At 41.8% G+C, this 16,828-nt stretch overlaps 1 protein-coding gene across 1 annotated transcript; it reads left to right on the forward strand.

Annotated features, from left to right (window-relative positions):
• Nucleotides 1–448: 448 nt before the first annotated feature.
• On the forward strand, nucleotides 449–15,158 carry VPS26C (VPS26 endosomal protein sorting factor C). The gene is made up of 8 exons (XM_088539349.1): nucleotides 449–531; nucleotides 3,884–4,027; nucleotides 5,568–5,717; nucleotides 9,308–9,388; nucleotides 11,599–11,673; nucleotides 12,776–12,926; nucleotides 13,250–13,402; nucleotides 14,905–15,158. The coding sequence occupies exons 1-8, from the start codon at nucleotides 475–477 to the stop codon at nucleotides 14,985–14,987; spliced, it is 894 nt and encodes a 297-aa protein (XP_088395475.1). The 5' UTR covers nucleotides 449–474; the 3' UTR covers nucleotides 14,988–15,158.
• The last annotated feature ends 1,670 nt before the right edge of the window (nucleotides 15,159–16,828 follow it).

The raw sequence follows: 16,828 nt of genomic DNA on the forward strand, positions 1-16,828 counted from the left end.
CCCTCCGCCCGCCCGGGAGCGGCCTCGCCCCCCTCCGCCAACGGCCGCCGCACGCCCCAACCACTGCGCATGCGCCGAGCCCCGCGCAGCCAGCGCGGCCGTTACGACGGAGCGGGCCCGCGCATGCTCCCCAGCGCTCGCGGCCACTGCCTTCCCGCCGCCGCCTCCTACACATTCCAGCAGGCGCAGCGGCTGCTCCCTGTGCGGCGGGCACAGCCGACCGCGCAAGGCACGCTGGGAGCTGTAGTCCCCAGGGCCCGCTCGGCAGTCGTCAGTGGCTCCTCAACCCCGACATTGCTGCCGGGGCGGCTCCATCAGCGGCCGCCAACCCCACCCCCAGCGGCAGGGCTACGGGGAAATGGCGCCGCGGGGGGGACCCGGATGTCGGCGGGACGCAATTCCCGCCCTTTCGCCCCGGCCCGGGTGGGGCGTTATCACATGACGGGGGCGGGGCCGCGCGGGGCTGCCGCCGCGATGGGCACCGCGCTGGACATCAAGATCAAGCGCGCCAACAAGGTCTACCGGTGCGGGGTGAGTGCGGCCGCCAACGGCCGCAACCGCCGCAACCGCCGCCGCGGGGGGGCGGCGGCTCCCGGTCCCGGGCTGGGCGGCAGGGGGGCTGCTGCTGTGGCGCGTCTGAACCTCTTGCAGCTCGGCTGTTGCAGGGTGTAAAGCGCGTTTCGGTTCCTTAAACGCCTCTGAGGGTGTAAAACTGCTTTAAGCGAATCTGAGCGGGACTTACTGAGCATCTGCTCATCTGCAAGTGGTTCTCAAGCTAAATTATCATTTTTTGAATAGCGTATCCCCTTAGGTGTGACGTCAAAGTGGTAAAGGTCGTTTTCCGTGTTTCTCTGGCATTGCTTTATTAAGACATGTTTTTAAAGGACTTGGTTATTTCAGTCACACACCATGCTCTGTCTTCGTTTGTGTCTATGTCTGTCTTCATTTTTTTCCCACTTGCTTTAAATCTCTGTGAACTAGATCTGTTTTTATACAAGGAAGGGATATGTCTTCTGTCTTCAAGTCAAAATTAAATGGGCTTTTATAGTAACTATATCTGTCAGTATTGTTTGTTTGCTTCTATTTTAACTCCAAGGGAAAAAGGCTTCCATTTTTAGTTCATTGGCTGAAATTCGGAGGTATGAGTGATGTGAAGACACAATGATGAAAGAAGTGCAACATGAATTATTGATAGAAATTCCCTAGGCACAGACACGGAGTTACCAATTTCTTTTTAATTAAGCATGGAAAGTATTCAGCTTTTCTTTCTGTAGAAATTGTGTGATTGCTGTACACTTCAGTACTGAAGCTATTATTAGGACAGCTCACATCACTTTCATTAGTAGTGCTTGAAAATGAAGAGATTCCTTAAAAAAAATCATAGTTCACCCCAATGCGTCTGTCTGCCTATTCATCTGAAGGCAGTAAGTCTGCTTATCATGAGCTATTTTTGCTTTTCTAGTTTATCTAAAGTTGCATTTGGAGATGAAGGAAGGTGATGTCTAAATTTATGCCTTGATATAGTAGTGTCTCCATTATGCCTATAACAGCTTAGTATAATAGCACAAAAAAATGCTAAGACATGATGAGCTTTCTCTGTCATAACTTAAACATTGAATGCCTTGATTAATGTCGCTGAAACCCTGATTAATCCAGCATAGCACCATAATGCCCCTCTGTTTCCTCATCATTCAGCTGGCTCTTTTTGCTGACACTGGTGGCTATGCAGTAAGGCAGGTCAGGGAGATGGACAGTATTTGGCTGCATGGACTGGTTTGGCGTGAAACAAGATTAAACATCTATAATGTTTCATAACCTATGCAAAAGTTTAATCAGTAGTTTAAGGATATTTCTGTTTGATCACATTCTGTAAAAAATATAAAGAATTTGAAGTGAGTTGGTACAACTTAAGTAGGCAGATTCTTTTTTATATTACCAACTGGAAACCAATGTTCCTAATTTTGAGCTTGATGCTTCATCACACACTTCACTGCATCCCTCTAAATTTGACTTGTAAGATAAGAAGTGTTTTTGCTTGATTTTTTTTTTCCAAAAAATATTCTGTGCAAAAAAGTTTGGTTATTGTCCTGAATTAGTTCTACCGCACTTATTTTTATTTTAGAGCAGTAATAGTTTTCTGCAGAAGATAATTTCTGGCAAAGATTGCATGATAATTGTAAAAGTTTTACCACTGTCATACATTTTTTGTGGTTGGCAAGCATTTAGTAAAAATATATATAAGTTGCAAGAGCAGAAACAAGATACAGTCAATTAAGCTTCTTCATAAAAAGGCGGAAGGGAGTGAAATGAGTTACACAGGTATCTTTAGAGAGTGCATTTTATGATTAGCTGCTGTTTGTGCCTACAAAAACGGTTGTTTTCAGTTAACCACCTGTTATGTTAAATCCAGCTAAACTCAAGTGTGTTTGTTGTTTGAAACATTCCTTTTGCTAAGCTGAAGTTTCTCCACTTCCTGTTTTTTTTTTTTTTTTTTAACTACTCTGTATTGAGTAACAACTTTACTCTTAGTAGTTTCTATTTGCTTCTGTATTTTTAATGGAAAGAGTTGGGCATACATTTTATAAAATAGTTAGGCATTACCCAAGTCTGTGGTTATTACATCATGCTTTTTAAAGAAAGATTAAAATAATGCTAGTAATCAATAGAGAATTTCTGTATTGATTATTTGTAATGTTTACAAAATTAAGAAACTAAAGGCCAACTTGGCAAACAGAAGAACTTTATTTCGTCCAGGCCTAATTTGAAAAAGCACGGTTTAAACAAATTACTTCAAGTTGTGAAGTAATTCAAGTGATGTCATGTAATGTTTGCAAATAACGAGACAAAACTTTGTCATGGGTTGCATGCTGGATGTGATGTTCATAAGTATTTGAACATCTTAGTGAGCTTATTTTAGTTCTTTGATTTGTACTTCTTGGAAGTACAGATATGCTGACAACTTTGTATTTAGAGAGGACTCAATTTTCATATAGGAAGGGACAAGGGAGCTCCTCCTCTTCAGGAGAGATAGCAGGCTTCCCTGCACACACTAACTTGAACTATAACCTGATCTCGCAGTATGTAATATAAACAGCTTAAGTACAAAATATTTTTGACTTCTCTCTATTCAAAGATAATGATTTTTAAAGAGCTTGTGTTAGGAAGAGTTTCCGAGTTGCCCTTTAGTTCTTAAGAAATGTTAAATGTTAGTAGAAACAAAGGATAGTTAATTTCAAGTTGTTCTTCTCCCATGTGGCCCAAATACATGGATCTTTTCTGTGTGACCCTCTGTAGGTAATAGCTTGGGAATGGGTTGTTGCTCAGTGCTGAGAGATTGGCCTTCCTAAATAAAGGAGTTCATATGTTCAGGATTGTCCTTGCTGCTTATAGTTCAGCTGTGCCCATTTTTTGATGCAATAACCTAATTGCTTTTACTAATTAAAGCCAGTTAACAAAGCAATACAGAATTTAGGTCAGCTCTTCTTCACCGTCCTTTTGTGTTGGTGCCTGCTGCTCTTGGGGTTGCTGCAGGTCCTCTTCTCGAATTCACGATGTGTCCCTTTCTCCAATGCTGCCTGTTCTGCCGCTGCCTTGCAGGGCTTCCTTCAGCCAGGCCCACTTTCTGTCATCCTGCTGTGCCTCTTGCGCAGGCAATAGGCTGGCAAAGCTCAAAGAGCCTTGGCCAGAGATGCACACAACTAGACTGGGCTTTTCTGACAAGGTTAGAGTGTTTTCTGGGAACAGTTTCCTCAAGTTCTCTGAAAATCAGCACGCTACGTATGCCACTGCAGCTTGAGTAACAGCAGTAGAAGAAATAGATTTAAATGTATGTTTTCTTGTGTGTGCTTTTTTTTTTTTTCTTTTTTTTTTCCTCTCCTATTAGGAAATTCTTTCTGGAGTTGTGGTCATAACAAGTAAAGACACAGTCCAGCACCAAGGTATCTCATTAACGATGGAAGGATCAGTGAATCTGCAGCTTAGCGCCAAAAGTGTGGGTGTGTTTGAAGCCTTCTATAATTCTGTCAAGGTAAGAACCTGTGCAGATTACTGTCTTTAGCAGGTTTTTTTTGTCTGGGTTCTTAAATCTTTCCTTACTAGTTTTCAGGTAGTTAGAACACCTGATAGGAAGCAGAGGAAACTCAGCATTATCTATGGCTACACTGTGAGATTTAGAGGGACGAGCACACGCTAGATGCAGAGTCTTCTTCAGGGCTGAAATGTAATAGCATAAATAGTGTTACTGGAGGATATACTTAAGGAGCAGGATATTTTCTTTAAAAAGAAAAGTGTGTGTGGAGGGGAGAGAGGCATGAATTTAAAGCAATCAAATTTAGTGGAACTTCTCTCATCCCTCTAGTTTCTGCAGAGCCCTTGAAAGTGTTGCTGGGAATAGTACAGGACCTGAACTGGTTCTCCTTGCGGTGTGACAGTTGGCATGCAGAGTCCTCGAAGGCCTCTGTGCTACTTCTCTGGGTTTGGAAGTGTGGTCTAGCCTCTTGGCCTGTCTCTGCGCTTGGATTTTGGAATCTGCAGCGCCAGTGATGCCGGGCTCCCCGTGTTCCTGGCTGCGCTGGTGAAAGGCAAGGCCGGCTACGTTTAGAGGCAGGAGAGCTGGCTTTGCAAAGGAGCTGGCCTCGGGTGGCCCAACCTCCGTGCAGAGCTCTGTGAAGCAGTCTTCATTTGTATCCTTGTTACTTTGTTCGCAGTCTGAATAATCAGCCCGTGAGTGACTGAAAAACAGTAGAAGCAAAACTGTGGGTGTTTTATTTATTCTAGTCTAGCAGAGGGAAAAGACTTGGGGATCAGGCAAATTGGACCCTTAAGGTGAAGCTGCACTGAGCATACTCTTTGTAACAACATCACATCCTTTTCTTCCGAGTATGAGGTCTAGATTTGTTGATTTAGCTTTCTGTTAAGAAAGAAATAGAAATTCTTATGAGCGAAGGAAAACTTGCTTTATAATGGGCTAAAATCATTTAACCCACTGCCCTCAATCAGCATTGCTTCTACAGCTTTGACTTTGCTTATTCTGGTTGATCCATTTGACAGCAGGGATTGCTCTATTCCTTTGTGTTTAGGAGGCAGCTGTCATGAGGATTAACAGACTTCCCCAGTCTAAAGCCAAATCATAGTTACCCCTTGTTACAGGGAGAGACTAGTGGTAAATACAGGTCTTCAGGACAGGAGAGGGAGAGGAAGCAAAAGAGCTACCTGCCCAGGCGACACCGACCTGCTCTCCTGTCAGTCCCTGCTGCTGCTGCTGACAGCCGTAGCTTGGAAAGTGGAGCCCTGCTTCCCAGGGTGCTCACGACTCTGCTCTTTAGCTCTCCAATATGTTTAGCCGTTAATTTGACACAACTGTAAAGCAGATCACAAATACTTCCCCAGAGGAAAAGCATTCTGAATATTTCTTTTCGTTGTAAGGTTGGAGAAGTGTGTTTCAGAGAAATGTTGCATTTTGGGGAATTTGGGAAATCTGTTAGTTTAGTGGATGTTTTTGGTTCTTTTTGAAATCATGGAACTATCGCTCTGCTTCAACTTAATGATCTTAATATTTATCTTTGCAGCCTATTCAAATTATTAACAGCACTATTGAAATGATCAAACCAGGAAAACTGCCCAGTGGCAAAACAGAAATTCCTTTTGAGTTTCCCTTGCAAGTGAAGGGCAACAAAGTTTTATATGAGACATATCATGGCGTCTTTGTTAATATTCAGGTAAGGCAGCCAGATCTGTACATAAAATCTGAACTTTTCTTATATTCTGAATGTATTCTAAAGCATCTCTTACTCTGTGGAAGTAGAGGAAATTACAGTGGATGAAGTTCTCTTTTCATAGTGTGTGACTTAAAATATTTTTTGCTTATGTCAGTTTGAAGAATGACCAGAAAGCTGGAGATTCTTTGAAGAAAGTAGCTTTTAAGCAGCTCTTTAGTAATGTAGTATTCTTCTGCTATGTACTGTATTTTCTAGGTATAACAATATAAAACTGAAATAACATTGATAAACAATGGTAAACATTACCTCCAGATAGCAGTCTATAGGTAGTTAAGTACTCTCCTACAACCTTTTGTTTTTTTTTTTTTGTTTTTTTTTTGTTTTTTTTTTTGTTTTTTTTTTTTACAGATACGGTATGAAACTGAAAATTTAACATGCTTAGTATGATAGTTTCATCTAGTTCTGATTTTATGGTGAAAGAAGTTGCATTTCCCATGTTGTCAACACTATGTAGTGCATAGCCAAAAAGAAATGTACTGCAATCTAGTTTCAGCATAAAAAATTACTTGGTTCTGCTAATAATATTTCAAAATACTAAAAAATGAAGTGGGCTGGTTTTAGACACAGGCACAAATCTTACTGGAACAAAGCTGCCCATGTTCAGAGTCTGTCTTCATGTGTTCCATTGTCAGAAGGATCTTCCCACTAGAGGAAATCTTTCCATTGCTTTTTGTTTCAGGCCGTCCCTATTGAGCAAGTAACCTAGGAAAGATGGCAAAAACAGAACAGTAACAAGATGTCTTGCCTGAAATACCTCAAGTCCCAACTGTTTTAATATCTAACCACTTCTATGCAGTAGTCGCATTGCATCCGTTATTGAGCTAAATCTGTCCCTCATGAACAGAAACAATACATGGCTGTGTAACTTGGTAATGAGGACTCAAATCAAAGTGATGAGAGCTCATCACGTCTTCAGAAACGTGAATCATTTCCTCCTTGTAGAGATAATGAGTAGAATTTTCTGCCTGAACCTCTGTATACAGCATGGTTGTAACACAGTGTGTGGAAATAGTTTTGAAATTTTACTTTTCTTGGTTAAAGATCAGTTTACCAAAGGATGATTTGTTTGGGGTTTTTTTGTTTGGCTTTTCTTGTTTGTGTGCTTTGGGCAGAGGGGATGGAGGACAGAGTCTTCCCAACTCTTGTACGTGCCCGTTACGTTAGCTGAGCTGTCTTACTGAGACATGTTCTGCGCGCTCAAGAAGTTGAGAGGCAGCCGCTAAATGAAAAACTTTCAGACCAATACTAGTAAAAAGTCACTGGTTATTAAAAAAACAAACAGAAACCTTGTATGAGCTTACTGAGAGAATTGGCTTTGACATTATATAAAAATGTTAGTTGCTTAGCTGAACTGCAGTTTTATAGCGAACAGTCTTGGATTAACAGAAAAAAAAACAATCTACTATCTTATTGGAATTAACCAAAAGAATAAAAGTGTTAAATTCAGCAGGGCAGTAGACCTGTAGAACTAGGCATTCATTTCTTGTTAAACTGCTCAGACATGACCTTGTTTTCATGGGGTGCAAAGAGGTGGCAGTGGTAGAAAAGTCTCAGATGAAACCCTTTTATTCTGTTCTTAGATATTCAATCTGTCTAGACACAGATTTCCATGTGTTTTTGAAAACAGTGTTTTAGTGAAGTGATGTTTTTGGTTTACCTGCTTACCAGGCATCTTTTTAGTTACTTAGTTTGAAGATGTTACTGAAATTTTGGATTTTATGTACACTTTGAGTATTATTACAGACTTGTACAGTTGGCTTCCAGTCCAGCATTATTAGCTGCATCTAGATAGTACTTTGCAGCAGTGGGAAGGCTTTTATGTGCCAGAGGAAGAGCTGTGTTATTTCCCCATCTGGGAACTCTGCATGGTGAACCAATAGGCATTACCACATAATAGAACTCCCAGTCTTGTCTGAATGCATGTCGCCTGTTGTAGTGCTTTCATTGTGACTTTTGTTATTGTTGTTTTCATTGTTGCAGAGAAAATAATGATCCTGTTTTTCATGCTTTTCAGCATAGTCAAGTAGATGATACTTTCTCAGCCATGGCAAGAAAACCTTGTCTGAAGATCTGGCACTCAGCTTTCAAAAATCTAATTTACTGCTCTCTACCCAGTTTTGCCTTCAGCTCTCTGGCACTCCACATTATTATGTCTGCCAGTCTTCAGCATCCATTAGAATTTCCCAATTTCCAGTGCAGGGTTTTGGTTAGTTCACAAGCAAGGCAAACACATTTCTAAAAGCTGGCCCTCCAAGCCGTTTGTTTATCCTGCGTTCCCACCGTTTGCGCTCTTCCCTTCCCACCGTTTGGCTTTCTGCCTAATGCAGCATTTGTTGTTTGGAGTAGGTATGTCAAAAATGGTGCCAAGCAGGTTGAGTTGCTTTCCATAATCCAGATAACTTATGATAAATACCTGTTGCTTTAAGGTATGCTTTAGCGGTAAATGTTTTTGATTTTTTTTTCTCCTCATTTACTCAGCTTCTTTTTACAGCCTGAGAATAAACTGTAATTAAAAGGTCAATGATTTAGTCTTAGCCAATATATATATTTTTTGTCATATACCCAAAAGATGAAAATATAGTCTCTCTCAAGGCTATTTATTTGATAAGGTTGATAAAACAGATGCATAGATGAATTGGTGGAATTCATCGGACTTTTTTTAAATTTTGTTTTGTTTTTGAAGTTAGGCTAGAATTGCTTAAAAACTTTCTCAAGTTTTAAATAGATCATTTTCCTTCCAGCTTGTTTATATTTACTCAAACCAAGAAATGGAAAAACAGACCAAAACCAGTACAAGAGTGCACCACCTACTTAGCTTGTGATGTTTGCGTAACTAAAGGTGCAGTTTAAGAGCAGCCTTGGAGACCTAGACGGTGAGGTGGATGGTTCGTGTGCCAACAAACATCACCCCGTTTCTCAGCCACGGGCTTTTCGCTCCCATGTACTGAGCAGTTACCAGTGAAGTTAACTTGTTCCGTGACTTCCTTGCACACTGTTGCTGTTAAGTTCAGCTTCTCTGATTCAAGACAGGTTCCTATGAAAGAGGCTTTTAACTGACACCACCGTTTACTGTAAAGCCAAAGGCAGAAGGGCTGCAAATATATCCTGCCTGCTGATACTTGCGCAGCGTGTGATGAGCAGTGCCCTGGTTGGTCTTGGCTGGATGCACCTTGGGGGCCCCGGCCCCACAAAAGTTCTGCCCTGTCAGTGGATCAGTCCCTCAATTTCATAGGCTGTTGTTGTGTGTTACTGTAATACCCAAAGTTAAAAGTATTTGCAAGCAATGATGGGACTGTAAAATACAAACACTTTCATTTGGGAGCATCTAAAATCAGCGTATATCTCATCTCCCCTTACACCCCCTTCTACCCATCACTGGTACCTATGTTGCCTGTTAATCTGTTGTAAATGAAATGTTAGGTATAAATAACCAGTAGACTTATGCACATAAGCAGCAAAAACAAGAAAAATAGACTTAAGGAGATCTTAACAAAGTCTCTTCCTTTCCTCCCCTATCTTGTTCTTACCAGTACACTCTACGGTGTGATATGCGACGTTCTCTGCTGGCAAAAGACCTGACTAAAACTTGTGAATTCATTGTCCACTCGCTGGTAAGAATGATTCATGTTAAATATACGAAGTGATTGTTTTGTTTTTTTTTTCCTGTCCTCGTTTGAAGTGAACTTCTGCAGTGGTGTTTGTAGAAACAAGTATCAGTGCTGTAACTTACAGTAAGAGCACATCTGACTTGCATGAATCAAAGCAGCTACCCTTGAAACAAAAATGTTCAGAAGAACAGAGGTGTCTTCTCCACTAGGGTTTTTCTCTACATAGAATTACACCTCTGTTGTTTTTCTTTCTTCATTTAGAGAGGTCTGATCTGGTACAAACGTGATTTAGATAATAAGATGCTTGTATTCATTTTATTTTCTTACTCATTCTCTTCACTTCTGAGACAGTGGTAGCTTTAAAAGGTAAATATTACAGTGTTCTCCTAAACTGCTTCAGCTAATCTGAGCATTTCTTAGCCAAAGATGCCAGGCAGCCTCAATGCCAATTGTAGAAAGGGGAGTGCAGCAGTGAAGAAGAAAAACACCCATTTTCTGTTCTTGAGGTGATTGACTCTGATTTAGAGCATTATCTCAGAATATCCAAGTGCATCAAGTTGGAAGTAGGTTTGGCACCTTAAAGCAAGCCCATAGTTGGCTATATACTGAGCGTATATATCCAGGGTAACTAATGTTCAGATCCTGCAGATAGCAACATAGGGACAATTTCCTCCTGTGGCCGTATCATTGCGGGACTGCAATTTGTCTGTCTCACAAGAAATGCTTTGTCATTTGTTATCTGGAGGTTCCTATCCCAGCTTGTTATTTTGAGTTTTTTATTGGCTTAAACACATGCTCAGAGCATCTGATATCAGTACAGACTGTGCAGGCCTAATTAAATACTTTTCTTTTATCCAGAACTTGCTAGAACATACTGTTTGCATCGCTCCTTTGAACTCTGTAGCAGGACCCTAAAGCATTAGGTTATTTTTATCTTGCACCACGTGAAAATTTCTAATGGTGAAAATGCACCATGATGAAAATTTTACTTCTATGATACCTCTTTCAAAGTTTTGTCTAGGTGCTATGTAGAGGTCTCCTGCTGATAAGATTTCATTATTTTCTAAAATATATTATGCTGCTTATATAGGTCCATTATAATAAGTAAGCCACAGTTGTCAAAATAGAGTGAACAAATTATGTACTATGCAGTTCCTGGTTTTATTTCTTGTTCCCAGTGTAGCTCTTGTTAGATCATGAGTCAGTAAATCATGCCAAATCTCCCAGGCAGGGTGAATTAACGAGGTTTTGCTGAACACGTACTAAGCACTGGCAGTGCTCACTGTACCATTTCCTTTAGCCTTCTTCTTGACCAGAATTTGTCAGTTACGGGAAAATACAGTCAATCTTTCTGCTAATATCTCCCATCTTGCAGCTGGGCAGATGGAGCTATTTTGAATTCTTAAGTAGTGAAAGTAAATCCTAACTGGAGTATTTTCCAGGCCTAGTTTTGCTTTATATAGTTAAGAAGCTAAGCTGTGACACTAAAATCAGCACTATATTAGATTTCATCAACCGAGGATCTCCTAATAATCTGAAGATGGCTTGAGAAACACAAACCCTTTTTTTGAAAGGGCAGCAGGTAATAGGGACGAGGAGGATGTTCAGAGCGCTCACAGGTAACAAAAGGCAGAGGGAGAGTTTACAGAACATATTCAGAGTTACGGACCAGGCTCCCTCTCCACCCCTCCCCCAAAACCTCGAATACATTTTCAAAATACTAATAGTGAAAGGAAACATTACAAGTGGCAAATGAATTGTAGTTGTTTGTGAATACTGAAATGCAAAATTGCACTTTGTTCCCCAGTCTTCCAGGATATGCTTCAGAAGATAGCAGTGTATTTTCCAGGAGTTTTCAGGGAGTTTGCAGGCGTCAACTTTTTTTTTTTTTTTTTTTGACCTGCAGTGTAGGACGGGTTTACGCCAGTGGTTTACAAAGGAAGATGTAACTGTGGTTTAGTGCAATGGCAAACACATCCAAAACTTGATGCAGTCCATCTGCACATTCAAAATTGTGCCTTGAATTGAGACAGTATCAATAATGAAGGCAGGAAATGTCAGATCCTTTATTACATAGATGCATCCTTTCAGCATTAAGAGCCCTAAAAATCAGCCTACACTGCTTGACTTCATTGGCTTTTTTTTTTTTTAGTAGCCAACGTGTGTTTTGTAAATGATGTAGTTTGGAGTCTAAATTTTTCGTTGCTCTCTAGTCACAGAAAGGGAAGCTGATGCCAAGCCCAGTAGACTTCAAAATTACCCCTGAAACCTTGCAGAATGTTAAAGAGGTAAGTTTCTAATCTATATATAATGCTCAAGTAATTCCAAATGAGAGAAAGAAAATAATGATTAAATGCACCCCTGTGGGTAATTGGTTCTTTTTCCTTCCATTTTTTTTTTTTTCTTAGTATTAAAGTTATCTGTTGTCTTCTGGTTGTGTGACTCATGTAAAGTTGCATGGTGAAGAAAAGAGCTAAAGATGTGGGTAGAAAACTTGCTTGTTTCGGTGCTCTCCTCGCCTCCTGACACAGAGAAACTCCTGTGTATCTGGGCTGCCTGGTGGCCTAAAAGCAGGGGCCGACCCAGGAACCCCCTGCAGCCTCTTTCAGGAGCTGATCAGAGACTTGCAGAACATGGACTGCCCTCCTCAAGCAGTGGGTCCTGCTGTTTGGTTGTCTCTGGCTGTAGCTGGTTGGTAGGACTGTAGCATCCAGCTGTTCTGAGTGGGTGTCAGCACCATTGCAGTTTGCTTTTTTTTTTTTTTTTTTTTTATCATGTAGGCAATGCGATTGCTGTTAAAAGTGTAATCCTGCATTCCCATCAGCACTTTTGTCCAGCTCTTTAACTGGTGTCTAGCCAGCATGCAGCATTTTGAATTAAATGAGCACGTTAAATGTCCTTTTCTTCCTTCCCAATAAGTTAAAGTTTAAAATGCTGGGGAGATCACTGAACTGATGGTCCTTACTGACAAAACAAGACACAGTGCAGTGCCTGAGAGCACTGCTCAACCTGGCCATCCCTTCCATTCCTGTCAGCCTGCATCCTTCACCAGGCACTTCCAGCTCCTGGATGCACGGTAGGATCCAAGTGCTGTTAGACCCTCCCAGGACAGGTCACCCCTGGGCCATGGGGGTGTTTCAGAAGGGCAGTAAGAGACAATATCCTAATGCATCTGCATAAGGAGGCCTGTTTAAAAATTAGGAAAGTCACTTGAGGCATTTGTGATTTTTCAATCAGAAATCAAATTCTTGATTTTATAACTTCTCTGCACATTTTGATAACTTTTCATCTTCTTCTCTGTCAGGCTGTTATTTCCCTTTAGCACTTCTTGCTGTTACAGTTATGTTTTGGCTTTGTTCCCCCTCCCTCCCCGCCGCCCTGTCCTTTCAGAGAGCCTCCCTCCCGAAATTCCTCATCAGGGGCCACCTCAGTTCTACCAACTGTGTCATCACGCAGCCGCTGACGGGAGAGCTGGTGGTGGAGAGCGCAGAAGCTGCCGTCAAAAGCGTGGAGCTGCAGTTAGTGCGCGTGGAAACCTGCGGTGAGCTCTGCTGCCCGGGCAGCGGCACAGGCTGCAGGGCTTCACGGGCTCCCTCTCACCGAAGCATGCTGGCCTGTCCGCACGACTCCAAAGACTTGTTTTGGGGGGAAAATAAAAGCTTTGCACCTCACAGAGAACAGGCAAAGCACACATTAATGTAAACAATCTCCACACGCCTAAACTCACCTGCAAAGGTACATCAAAGGGCAGAATGTTTTGGGGTTATTCCCAGGTAAATGCTTGTGTGTTTGAGTTTTGGCTACTGCTTTGCCTTTTCTCTTTGCTTCCCTCTGCTTTTCCTCTGAATCTCTGTCTTTCCCCAGGCTGTGCAGAGGGTTATGCCAGGGACGCCACAGAGATTCAGAATATCCAGATTGCGGATGGGGACGTGTGCAGGGGGCTTCCCATTCCCATATACATGGTGTTTCCCAGGCTCTTCACCTGCCCTACGCTGGAAACGACCAACTTCAAAGTCGGTGAGTGGCAGGGGGCTGGGCTGGGCTGGCACCTGCTCTCCACACAAGCCTCAAGTGTCCCTTGAGCTTCTGGCTGAATAGGTAATGCAGAAAATCTCTGTCAACTGAGCAAGAAAAACTGAGGAAATGGGTTTTCCTGTAGAGCTTCCTTGAACGGTATCATAGTGGTGCTGTGTTTCTGATAGATAGAGAAAATGGCATTTAATACTCTTAACTAAAACAGTTATGAAACTGTTTAGTTAGGAATAATAGAATTATATGATAGGTAGACTAGACTAGTGGTGTAGGGGCAAGTTTTATATATTTATATATGTGTGTGTGTGTGTGTGTGTATATATATATATATATTTTTTTTTTGGGGGGGGGGGGGAAGGAAGGAAGAAGAGTGCAATTACAAGCTGAAAGCATTTGCCTAGTAGCCCAAGAAGAAAATGCCAAGCTGATCACTTCCTCCTTTTTATCACTGAGATCTCCTTTTTCTATTCCTCCTCCTTCCTGTTTCCTATTCTCCTGCTGCACAGACTTGGAAGTACAACTGTTAACAAAGCTTTAATTCTTGATCTTCACAGGCCATGTTTTCCTGCTTATTTTTGCCCAAATCCAGCATTTTCATTAACAGGCACTTAAAATCTAGGTCCCTGTTTTCCTGTCCCAAATACAGACTTCTATTCTTCTACTTTGCAAGTCAGATGTTCTCATTTGTGCAGAAATTCTCTATGATCCCCCATGATAGCCTGTTGTTCTGCCCTTCCTTCTTATGGATTTTTTGGATGTTTCCAACTGGGCTGGGCTCGAGCTCTGAGCCTGTCCTGCCAGGACCGTGCGCAGCTGGAGCGCCTCCCATTTTGTGCTGCGTATCTCTGGGCAATTGCAGGCAAACTTTGCAGCTTTGAGTGCCCGTTTCCTCAAAAACATCTTTGCACCTGATTTTTTTTTTCACTGAAATAATCAATAGGTTTCTATTCTACATTTAGCACTTCTAGCTATTACATAGTAATTTGTAGTGACAAATTGCGACTTTAATATGTAAGAACAGCCTTTATATCTTGTTATGAAGATGCTGAAAAAAGGATAACTACTTATTATATATATATAAAATTTTATATATATATTTATATATATATATGTTATTTATTCATATATATATATATATATATAAATATATATCTTGCTTTCTAGTTCCTTCCAGTTAACTTTGCATTTTTTGTATTCTGTCTCCATTTAGAGACATAGATCTGATCCTTGTTCTTTTTGGAACAATACAGAATAAAATTAGGTAAATTTTCTTTTGAAAGCTTCTTCATGGAACGCAGGTCCTATTTTTTAATTTACTGTTGAGTTTCATTTTCTGTAAATGGCCTGAGAATACTGTATTATGAATCTTACAACAGCGTGGAAGAGTCCTGCCGAGTGATGCCCTCGAGCAGGAGGGATCTGCTGCTGGTCCTGCTGACAGAATTCACGTGCGTGTGGAACCTGTTGTTTTTTCCCTCTTCCTGCAGAGTTCGAAGTTAACGTTGTTGTCCTTCTGCATGACGATCATCTCATCACAGAGAATTTCCCCCTGAAGCTCTGCAGAATGTGAACAGCCACAGGAGAACTACCTAAGGAGTTACCCCAAAAGGAGGGAACGCTTCCGAGACAGGGTGGAATTCTGTCCATGGGTTAGTTGAACTAAAGTCACATTCCTTCTTCCTTTCCGCGGGTAGTGTTTGTGTGTTCAGCGCTCTGTAAATCCTCCTGAACGCTGCCCCTCTTCTCTCGGTGCGCGAGGCCGATGCGTCCCGCTGGCCGCCCTTGCCAGGCGTCTTTCCGAATTCAACAGCCGGGTCTGCCGGCTCTTCCTCAGACAAATCCCAAAGGGTTTGTGTTTTCTGACATTTCTACAACTTGCACAATGTAGTAAGTTTCTCTGGAACAAGTGCTATGTTCTGAAATACGCAATGTTCTTTAGACTTCTTAAGCCTTTAAGTCCTGTTATATACTGTGTATATTATGTATGGGGAGATACTGGATGTGTGATAAAATGCTGAATAGAATGGTCTAAGGTATAATAAATGATGCTATGAAAATATGAGATGGAGTTGCATGGGTATGGCAAGGCGAATGTGAAATATGAAGGAACCAAGATTGTTTTGGTCAGATAGGGAATAAAATCTATGGAACAAATGATCTTGCAGCTGAAGTTCTTTGTTTTGTGTGTGTCTGTTTTGTTATTTCCTCCTTCATTGCATTGGCCCTTCCTAGCCTGAGACGTTACACTCTTTTAACGTTTCTTTAGGACTATTTTGAGCAAACAGCAACAGGATCAGGTAAAAGTCTATGCTATTTCAGGTATTCTCTGCACTAAACATCTCCCTCTTAAACTTCCACGGCCCAGTTTTGATGTGAAAAGGTGCTTTGTAAACTGTTGTCTTGGGGGTGGCAAGCGGCACAAACTAACCACAGTGTCATCCACCAGTTTCTTCTCCCTGACTCTGCTCCGTGGTAGGAAAAACTGCAGGAAAGATCTCTTTGCTATGGCCCTGTTTGACTGTGGGCATGACTGGGCAGTCCAAGGGCAACTAGTCCTCTGCTCTTCTTAATGAAATGGGTTAATAGTGTCATCTATGCTGCTCTGAGTATAATGTCTATGCTAGAAAGGGAGTTAGGGAAGGAAATCGCACTACTTAACCCTTTTAGAAACGCATGAAGATGTTTGCAAGGGTAGGGCTTAGACCTTCATGTGAGCAGGCAAGCTGAGAACTAGAGAGGCTGCCCAAGAAATAATTTCCCTGAAAAGGAACAGGGTCTGGATTTTTATAAAGTTAATGTAACAGCTCAAGCTTTCCACATACTAGTTTTCAGTAAAATTTTGTGTAGGTAAGATGGCAGGCCAAGAATCATGGAATGGTTGAGGTTGGAAGGGACCTCTAGGGGTCATCTAGTCCAACCCCCCTGCTCCAGCAGGGACACCTAAAGCACGTGGCACAGGGTGGCATCCAGGCGGGTTTTGAAGATCTCCAGAGAAGGAGACTCCACAACCTCTCTGGGCAGCCTGTTCCAGGGCTCTGTCACCCTCATGGTAAAGAAGTTCTTCCTCACATGGAGGTGGAACTCCTGTGTTTCAGCTTACAAGCTGTTACCTGCCCCATCCTGTCACCACCACAGAGAAAAGCCTGGCCCCCTCCCCGCTACACTCACCCCTCGAGTACTTGTACATGTTGATCAGATCCTCTCTCAGCCTTTTTTTCTCCAGACTAAACAGGCCCAGCTCCCTTAGTCTTTTCTCATAAGATAGATGCCCCAGTTCCTTAATCATCTTCGTGGAATATGAAGTATAACATGAAATATGAGTAAAAAGGTGACAAAGGACTCCTAAAAGAAGTTTTCTTGAAGTTTTATGTAGTGGAAGGGTCCAGCCCATGTTAAGTTCTGTATGAGGAA

This window comes from Tinamus guttatus, unplaced genomic scaffold, assembly GCF_059628265.1.
Source record: "Tinamus guttatus ecotype Peru unplaced genomic scaffold, ASM5962826v1 Tinamus_guttatus_pri_ptg001602l, whole genome shotgun sequence".
Lineage (NCBI taxonomy): Eukaryota > Metazoa > Chordata > Aves > Tinamiformes > Tinamidae > Tinamus > Tinamus guttatus.